Below are 10,518 nucleotides of genomic sequence, written 5' to 3'. Positions count from 1 at the left end.
TACCAACAAATATCCATCTAGTCAAGGCTATGATTTTTCCTGTAGTCATGTATGGATGTGAGAGTTTGACAATAAAGAAAGCTGAGTTCCAAGAATTGATGCCTTTGAACTGTGGTGTTGGAGAAGACTCTTGAGAGTCCCTTGGACTGCAGTGAGATCCAACCAGTCCACCCTAAAGGAAATCAGTCCTGGGTGTTCATTGGAAAGACTGATGTTAAAGCTGAAACTCCTATACTTTGGCCACCTGATGCAAAGAGCTGACTCACTTGAAAAGACCCTGATGCTGGGAAAGATTGAGGGCAGGAGAAGAAGGAGACAACAGAGGATGAGATGGTTGGATGGCTTCACCAACACAATGGACATAGGTTTGGGTGGAAAAAATAAAAATCAATAAAGTATAACATTTATACAAAAATAGTATTGTATTTAGATACATTGAAATAAAAGCCAGAATAAACAACTTAAAATTTTTTAAGAAAATCAAAGTGCTAGAACAACAATAAAAGTCCCTTCCCCCATTTTACCACACCCATTTGTACTTTCTTAAAGGCAAACACTTTCACTTTCTATGTCTTTCTTTAGTCCAGGATTATGCTATTGTTCTATTCTGTAATATAAAAGCTTGACCACTTTGCCAATATTCATCAGGGAACTGTAAATCAAAACTACAGTGAGAAATCACCTCTCTCCTGTTCGTATGTTTTTTTCACGGAAGCAGAAGATGGGTATTGGTGAGACCGTGGAGAAATTAGAACCCTTGTGCACTGCTCGGGGGATGCAACATGGTGCAGCAGCTGCAGAAAGCAGTGTAGAGTCTCCTCAAAAAAATACTCCCCAGTATTCCAGTAATTCCACTTTGGGTATTTACTTAGAAGTGTGGAAATCAGGGTCTCAAAGACATATTAGCACTCACGTGTTCTTTGCAGCACTGAGCACAACAGCCAAGACATTAAAACAACCTAAATGTCCATCGATGGATAAATATATCAAGAAAATATGGTATATATACACAATAGAATATTATTCAGCCTTTAAAAAGAAGGGAATTCTGTAATATACCATGACTTGAGTAAAACTTGAAGACATATGCTAAGTAAAATAAGCCAGTTACAGTACAAACACTGTATAATTTCGCTTCAATGAGGGTAACTAAAATAGTCAAACCCATGGAGGCAGAGAGCAGAGTGGGTGTTGCCAGGGACTGAGGAGGGAGTATTGGGCAGTGGGGGGGGGGGGGGGGGCAGGGATGTGAGGATCTGTTCATCAAAGGACATAAAGTTTCAATTGCACAAGACGAATAAATTCTACAGGTTAGCTGAACACCACTGTGCTTATAACTATCAATACTTTATTATACATTTAAAAATGTGTTCAGAGGGTAGATCTCCTGTTGTATTCTTACCACAATAATGTATTTTTTTAACCTCATTTTCTTGAGAAGAATGTGTGCCTTTTGAAATGTATTAAAGAAAACAGTTACACACACACACACACATTGTTATTCTCTTTTCCCTGAAAACAGGTAGCTCGTTAAAAAACTTAAATTTGCAATTAATCTTCAAACCACCTAACCACTGGTAGAAAACTATTTTTCTACCACATTCTTCAAATGATGGAAAATTGTTATAAGCAAGAGCTACACAGATCATGCACACATTTAATTTATAGGAAAGGTTAATTATATTGTTCTGTTAGCATGGCCAGCTTGAATACTGAATCCAGGTAGAATAAACGATATTAGGTGCACAGTAAGAGTAGATTCACCCTTAGTATTATTTCTAAGTATTTTGTGCTCAGTCAAGCAACAAGAGATTTTACATATCTCTATGGTGACTGTTATCAGCACCTCTGAAGTTTAATCCCTAAAGATCATGAGATAAAATTCAATAATAGATTTCTGATGTTAATATCTAAACAAAAAGGGAGCACTATTGGCTTTATTCTTCTTAAAAAAATACATAAAGCACTTGTAACATGAACATACTGTGATAACTCCTTGGGTCAGTGAAGGTTTATTCTTTTCCTTCAAATATGAAGACTCTATTCAAGGTATTTGAAAATTCTAACCACGTGTTTTTTGTTTTTTGTTTTTTTTCTTCAAAGTTGACTTATTCTATGACAAAACTGTGGGTTGTTAGAATTAATGCAATTTGAACTACATAATATTATACAGCTGCTACTAAAATTTAGGCATGCCATTGCTACTCCTGATATGCTTGCTTTCATTTAAAACTATTTGTTGCTGGTGATTTTGTTCTTGCCTACCAATTCCCCAAATCAATTCTGGCAAGTGATAGGCTTTGAAAATTTGAAACTGTATGCATTCATTGTGTGTACGTGGAGGCACAGATGAAAATTTAAATTTTCTCCTTTTCTGGACTGTGAATCTTTCTTTTATTGTAATGGACCCTAAATTTGTCCACCATGAAATTAAGGGTGCAAGTGAACTGATTATGTTATTTTTATGCATATAAATTGTATGAAGAGTAGCAATAAGAAGTCACAAATTTTATTATTATTATTATTATTATACTTTCTATTTTGTACATAGTCTTTATCCATGAATACCTTTGAAAATAAGTAAACCCACTTATTAGGATATGAGACTTACTTACCAACTATTCCCACATTGTTACTTTCTCTTTTCTTAACATAAAAACAAAGCAAATTATAACACTGATCCCAGAAAACCTGATCTCTTTAGTGATATTCTAATCATCATATAAAATAAAATATTCCAAATGTATTGTCAGTCCTCAGTTAATTCTAAAAGAAATCATCCCTGAATATTCATTGGAAGAACTATCGCTGAAGCTGAAGTTTCAATACTTTGGCCACCTGATGTGATGAGCCAACTATGTAGAAAAGACCCTGAAGCTGGGAAAGATTGAAGGCAAAAGGGGTAGGGAGCAACAGAGGATGAGATGCTTAGACAGTATCAATGGCTCAATGGACATGAATTTGAGCAAACTCTGGGGGATAGTTTTCCCTGAAGGCTGAGCGGTAAAGAATCTATCTGTAAAGCAGAAAGTGCAGGAGATATGTGTTTGATTCTTGGCTGGGTCAGGTAGATCCCCTGGAGGAGGAGATGGCAACCCACTCCAGTATTCTTGCATGGAAAATCCCATGGACAGAGGGGTCTGGTGGGTTACAGTACATAGGGTTGCAAAGAGTCAGACACTGCACATAGGGGTACATATGCACTAGGAGATAGTAGAAGACAGAGGGGTCAGGCATGCTATAGTCCATGGGCTTGCAGAGATACGACTTAGTCAGATATGACTTAATAACAACAGATGTGTATTTCACATACAAATATTGTAAATATGTCTTCCCAATCTGTGATGTATCCTTTCTCTTTTTTGTCAGTATCTATGAAGACCAAACATCTTTTCAAAAGTTTGGTTAATACATTTCTTGATTTTATTATACCCTTCATTCATTGTGTGGGTATATTAGGAAACATTTTCCCAAATAAAAGTTACTAAGATTTTCTATAATATTTTAATTATAAAAACTTTAGTGTTTTGAATCATTCATTTAGCTTTATTACTTATTTTTTCTTTTTTTTTCTTTTTCAGAACCTGAGGTACAATACAACAAAATTGATGCATCTTCAAGGGTGTGATTATCATGTTGAAGATGCAACATAAGTTGGGTAGGAAGGAGGTGAGGATATGTGAAATTAATATTTTGAATAAACCGTAATGATTACTGGATTCTGGTTCCACTGGAATTTTGAAGTTTTCAGATCTGTGGTACCACAAACAGTGAAAAGGAAAGATAGGAGGTTATAGTCAGATGCTTCTTGTTGCTGTTCAGTTGCTGTCAAGTCTGACTTCAATACGCTACTGGGGAATAGTGGGGAAACAGCTCCAGAAAGAATGAAGAGGCTGGGCCAAAACTGAAACATCACTCAGTCATAGATGTGTCTGGTGGTGAAGGTAAAGTCCAATGCTGTAAAGAATAATATTGCATAGGAACCTGGAGTATTAGGTCAAAGAGTTAACATAAATTGGACATAGTCAAACAGGAGATGACAAGAATAAATATTGAGATTTTAAAAATTTGTAAACTAAAATGGATGGGAAATTACTAGAGCTAATCAATGAATATAGTAAAGTTGCAGGATATAAAATCAACACACAGAAATCCCTTGCATTCCTATACACGAATAATGAGAAAATAGAAAAAGAAATTAAGGAAACAATTCCATTCACCATTGCAATGAAAAGAATAAAATACTTAGGAATATATCTACCTAAAGAAACTAAAGACCTATATATAGAAAACTATAGAACACTGATGAAAGAAATCAAAGAGGACACTAATAGATGGAGAAATATACCATGTTCATGGATTGGAAGAATCAATATAGTGAAAATGAGTATACTACCCAAAGCAATTTACAAATTCAATGCAATCCCTATCAAGCTACCAGCCACATTTTTCACAGAACTAGAACAAATAATTTCAAGATTTATATGGAAATACAAAAACCTCGAATTGCCAAAGCAATCTTGAGAAAGAAGAATGGAACTGGAGGAATCAACTTGCCTGACTTCAGGCTCTACTACAAAGCCACAGTCATCAAGACAGTATGGTACTGGCACAAAGACAGACATATAGATCAATGGAACAAAATAGAAAGCCCAGAGATAAATCCATTGTATATTCTTGCCTCCACACCTTATCTTTGACAAAGGAGGCAAGAATATACAACGGAGTAAAGACAATCTCTTTAACAAGTGGTGCTGGGAAAACTGGTCAACCACTTGTAAAAGAATGAAACTAGATCACTTTCTAACACCGCACACAAAAATAAACTCAAAATGGATTAAAGATCTAAATATAAGACCAGAAACTATAAAATTCCTAGAGGAGAACATAGGCAAAACACTCTCAGACATAAATCACAGCAGGATCCTCTATGATCCACCTCCCAGAATTCTGGAAATAAAAGCAAAAATAAACAAATGGGATCTAATTAAAATTAAAAGCTTCTGCACAACAAAGGAAAATATAAGCAAGGTGAAAAGACAGCCTTCTGAATGGGAGAAAATAATAGCAAATGAAGCAACTGACAAACAACTAATCTCAAAAATATACAAGCAACTTATGCAGCTCAATTCCAGAAAAATAAACAACCCAATCAAAAAATGGGCCAAAGAACTAAATAGACATTTCTCCAAAGAAGACATATGAATGGCTAACAAACACATGAAAAGATGCTCAACATCACTCATTATTAGAGAAATGCAAATCAAAACCACAATGAGGTACCACTTCACACCAGTCAGAATGGCTGCGATCCAAAAATCTGCAAGCAATAAATGCTGGAGAGGGTGTGGAGAAAAGGGAACCCTCCTACACTGTTGGTGGGAATGCAAACTAGTACAGCCACTACGGAGAACAGCGTGGAGATGCCTTAAAAAACTGGAAATAGAACTGCCTTATGACCCAGCAATCCCACTTCTGGGCATACACACCAAGGAAACCAGAATGGAAAGAGACACATGTACCCCAATGTTTATCGCAGCACTGTTGATAATAGCCAGGACATGGAAACAACCTAGATGTCCATCAGCAGATGAATGGATAAGCAAGCTGTGGTACATATACACAATGGAGTATTACTCAGCCGTTAAAAAGAATTCATTTGAATCAGTTCTGATGAGATGGATGAAACTGGAACCGATTATACAGAGTGAAGTAAGCCAGAAAGAAAAACACCAATACAGTATACTAACACATATATATGGGATTTAGAAAGATGGCAATGACGACCCTGTATGCAAGACAGGAAAAAAGACACAGATGGGTATAATGGCCTTTTGGACTCAGAGGGAGAGGGAGAGGGTGGGATGATTTGGGAGAATGGCATTCTAACATGTATACTATCATGTAAGAATTGAATCGCCAGTCTATGTCTGACGCAGGATACAGCATGCTTGGGGCTGGTGCATGGGGATGACCCAGAGAGATGTTATGGGGAGGGAGGTGGGAGGGGGGTTCATGTTTGGGAACGCATGTAAGAATTAAAGATTTTAAAATTTAAAAAATAAAAAACTAGAAAAACAAAAAACAAAAAAAAAAAAATAAAATGGATGGGAATGGGTGAATTTAATTCAGAGAACTCTAAACATGGACATCACCAGATGGTCAATACTGAAATCAGATTGATTATATTCTTTGTAGTCAGATGGCAGGATCCTTGAAAGTGAAATTAAATTACAGAGCAGAGAGAGCTGTTGGTAAAGTTGTGGCAAGGGCAATTTTTCTTATACTTGCAGATGTGGGAAGCATAGATAATGTTAAAAGTTACACAGTACAGAGGACAAACTGTAGGGGACTTTTGTTGCTATGTAGATTTGGCTGATCATTTAAAATGACCTTATACATTTAAAATATTGAATTTAGTATTTAAACACCTCTAAAATTATTTTCAAAATTTTAATTATAATCTTAAATAGTTTCATGAACATTTCACCATATCAAGTTTTTCAATTATAATATTCCTGAGTACTATTGTAATAATGATCATTGAATATTTTGATCTAGATTAATTATACAGAGAACAAAATGTTAAATGATTTTAGTGCCTTTCAAAAAATTCAAATAGTTGAACTAGCTTCAAGAGACTTTACAATATTAAACTATAATCATGTCCTTTTTAAGTTGAGAAGTATAATTTTAAAATTTTATTTGATAATGTGAGTGAATTTGGAAACAACTGGAAATATGCACATCAAGTTCTTTAATAACCCTGCTATTTATAAAAATAATTAACTTAGAACAATTATTTTATATGTAGCCCAGAAAGCACACAAAGTTTCATAAAGCACAGTGATCAAGTTAAGATTAAATAGATATCAGTGACTATGCTAACCTTACCTGTTCCCTCATGCTTCTCCATTTACCATTCCAGCAAGGTGTACTCTGGGCATGGCTCCTTCTTCTTTAAGCAGATAGAACACAAATTAATCCAGCCAACCAGAGTATTTTTCCATGCAGTTGTTTACTGAATATATCCAGGTTATATGCATCTTCTCAGCCACATTCATTGATTTTGCAGAATTAGCGAAGCTGGATACTAAGCTGGCTCATCTTCTCAGTCTTTTGTCTAAGATCAAACATAATATGGGGGCTTCTCAGATGGTACAGTGGCAAAGAATCTGCCTGCAATGCAGGAGACACAAGAGATGCAGGCTTGATCCCTGGGTAGGGAAGATCCTTTCCAGGAAATGGCAACCTGCTCCATTATTCTTGCCTGAAAAATTCCATAGACAGAGAGGCCTATCAGGCACAGTCCATGGGGTTGAGAAGAGCAGGATGTGACTGAGAGTGCGCACATGCATGTGCACACACACACATACACATCGTTTTTGCTCTACTTAGACTATAGTCTTAAAAAGTCCCATGGATGACATTTTGCATGTTCTGCACCCCTTGAGGTTTTGTATGTGTTCCTATATGCTGAGGAGATTATGGTACCAAAACAATGGTTGAAACACTGGTTCACAGACATGGGGGTGAGTAATGAAGTGATAAAACAAGATTTTTGAATACACAGAAGTGAAGCAACTGAGAAGCCAATGGATTGACTGGCATATTGAAATAAACAGGATAACTGACAGGGTATTTGTTGGAGCAATATTACAGAAATGTTTACTCAAGAGAATTTAAGGCAGTTTCCCAAAGGAGTCTATAGGCCATCGAATTATTGATGATGAAAACCTCAATTACTTCTCATGTGGCTTCGCAGAACTTTTTATTCCTCGAGGTAAAAAGTCAAGTTTGTGTTAGTACAGCTTAACTCCTGGTCCTTCTTCATCTTGTTACAATAAAATGGTGGGCAGATGCTTAATAATTCTCTATAACAAATGCATAAAATAGCAATAATTTATAGCTCCCAATTTTTAGAATGAAACAGTTCTCTTATGACAAATACTTTTTGGATACAGATACTTATGTGTAAATAAGCTGTTTTGGATAGTGAATATTTTTTCAGTCTTTGCTTTCAGTTTGTTTTTTTTTTAATTGTCTTTTTGAATGTTGTTCTTTTCAAACTTAATATGCAATTTATATTGCTAGGAAAGCTATACAATTGAAACAGCTATCAAATCTTGAAAATGTTAGTGATACTATGATATAGATTTAGTTAACCCATGTATAATGTTTACCATGGTCCAATCTAAATGGTAATTCATCTAATCTTTACAATCTCAAAATAGAATATTAGTAAAGTTTAAATTTTTGTAGGTGAGGAAACAGATACAAAGAGATGAAGATGTTTTTGTGAATTCACATAGTAACAAGAGGTGAAGTCAGGAATAAAATCTAAGCTGTTAATCTCTAAGGTCAATGTGTCCAAAGTTCCATTTTGTAACACTGCATCTCTATTATGAGAACTTATTAAGGCTTGAAATTATTTTGGTTATTTGCAATTTTTATCAAAATTGCTTGGAGAAATAACATAGTTATTAGTTATTTCTTCAAACTCTCTGCTGTAGTTAGATATAATTTCCTGTGCATTTTTTAATTGTAGCAAAAACAGCTACGGCAGCCCCTTGGTTCAGTTATATACTCCCCATCCAAATCTATTTATTTCTTCCAAAATAAAATAAATTTAGCATGTGTGTGCGTGTGTTTGCTCAGTCATGTCCAACTCTTTGTGAGCCCATGGAGTAGCGAGGCAGACTCTTCGGTCCATAGAATTCTCCAGGCAAGAGTACTGGAGTGGGTTGCCATTCCTTTCTCCAGGGGATCTGCCTCACTCAGGGACTGAACCTGGGTCTCTTGCATTGCAGGAAGATTCTTTAACATCTGAGACTGACTGTTAAATTTTCCCATTTTCATCTTTCCTTGAGGCTAGCTTTTTTTATAAAGCTTAGTCATTGAGTTGTGAGACTAGTAACCATTAGTTCTAATATAGGTTTTATTCTTAATTGATTTTTTGCTTCCCTGGTCCCTAGTATCTTGACTCAATGCCAGAATCTCCAAGCTCCAAAGTCACTCTTTGCAGTCATTGGTATGCAGAATGAAATCTCACTTATCATCTTTTCTATTTCTTACAATAAAAAATAATGAGGGAAACTCTACACAATTTACTGTATCTAATACTGCTTCATTGGAATTTGATGTATTAGTAAAAGCAAGGCTCTAAATTCAGAGATATATTAGGAGCAATCAGGAATTCAATTCTGCATTTGAAAGGTATCACTATAAAAGGTAGGCAATTTTTAGAGCTTTTCATTCATCACTGTTTATTATTCACAACTTGAGGCCTTAATCAGAGGCTCATTTTTAGTAAATACTGTGTTTGTGCTGTTTACAGATTATTTTGATATATTATCATAGTTTTTCAAAATTCTATTTTCATTTAATCATTTATTCTTTATTAGATTTTTACATTATCACAGGGACTATGAAATCAAGACCGTTAAGAAATATGTTTTGATTAAAGTGAATCAAATTCTTGACAGCAGCAATGAATGAATTCAATTTGCCATTTACCCAAATATGTTTAATTAAGCTAAATTCACCACATTATTGGAAAAAATGAGTAACAAATTTCTAATTTCCAAATCATTCAAATATGCATATATTTTATTTGAATCAGCTGGGTCATGGCTATGTAACATAATTAGACATTTGAGAATCATTGTGGCATGTTAAACTACAAGCAGTATTGATTAAGGAGCTAGGTATTGTTTTATAAAGTAGTGATTTAGTTCAGTCTGAGAATAAGGACAAATTATATGAATTTGGCTTTCTGGATTCAAAATATGTTAGACACAGACGAAGACAGAAATAATATGGTTGGTAGGCTTAACTTGCATCCTACAAAGATGAAACAAGGGTATGAAATGCAAGGTATTCAGCTATTTGTAGACAAGCAATTCTTGAAATTATTTGGTTTACTTATTGTTGGTAGGTAAACTTTGCATAACAGATTGCAGGAAAGCTAGCCTCAGATTAGTCCATTTAGATCAATCATGACTCCAAATTATTAATATGTATCACTTCAATATAAATTATTAGTATTATTCTATATAAGGAGCCTGGAGAAAGAAATGGAAACCCACTTCAGTATTCTTCCCTGGGAAATCCCATGGACAGAGGAGCCTGGAGGGCTACAGTCCATGGAGTTGCAAAGAATCGGACAGGACTTAGCCTCTAAACCATTACCACCATAAAGAGCAGATGCTGATAAATACAAGATACGTCTTAGGGCAGACTGAAAACTGTTTTTAATCAGTTTGCTATTTGATAAAAATTTAAGTTAAAATTGGTAAGTTTAAGTGTTAGTTTCTCAGTTGTATCCAACTCTTTGCAACCCTATGGACTGTAGCCCGGCATGCTCCTATGTCCGTGGGATTTTCCAGGCAAGAATACTGGAGTAGGTTGCCATTTCCTTCTCCAGAGATAGGCACAAAGAATAAGAAATATTGAAATGTATTCTATTTCAAATTTTGATTGAACACTACCTGTATTTATACTTAGAAATACAATAAA

General features: G+C 35.1%; 1 protein-coding gene across 1 annotated transcript in view; it reads left to right on the top strand.

The window, feature by feature from the left end:
- Positions 1-721: 721 nt before the first annotated feature.
- LOC114117326 (biorientation of chromosomes in cell division protein 1-like 1) overlaps positions 722-10,518 on the top strand; it is a 40,109-nt gene continuing 30,312 nt past the window's right edge. Inside the window, exon 1 of the mRNA XM_060396750.1 lies at positions 722-860. Coding sequence (XP_060252733.1) covers positions 722-860 — 139 coding nt within the window. The remainder of the gene's footprint in view (positions 861-10,518) is intronic.

This window comes from Ovis aries, chromosome 12, assembly GCF_016772045.2.
Source record: "Ovis aries strain OAR_USU_Benz2616 breed Rambouillet chromosome 12, ARS-UI_Ramb_v3.0, whole genome shotgun sequence".
NCBI lineage: Eukaryota > Metazoa > Chordata > Mammalia > Artiodactyla > Bovidae > Ovis > Ovis aries.
This window is presented reverse-complemented; position numbering and strand designations above follow the sequence as displayed.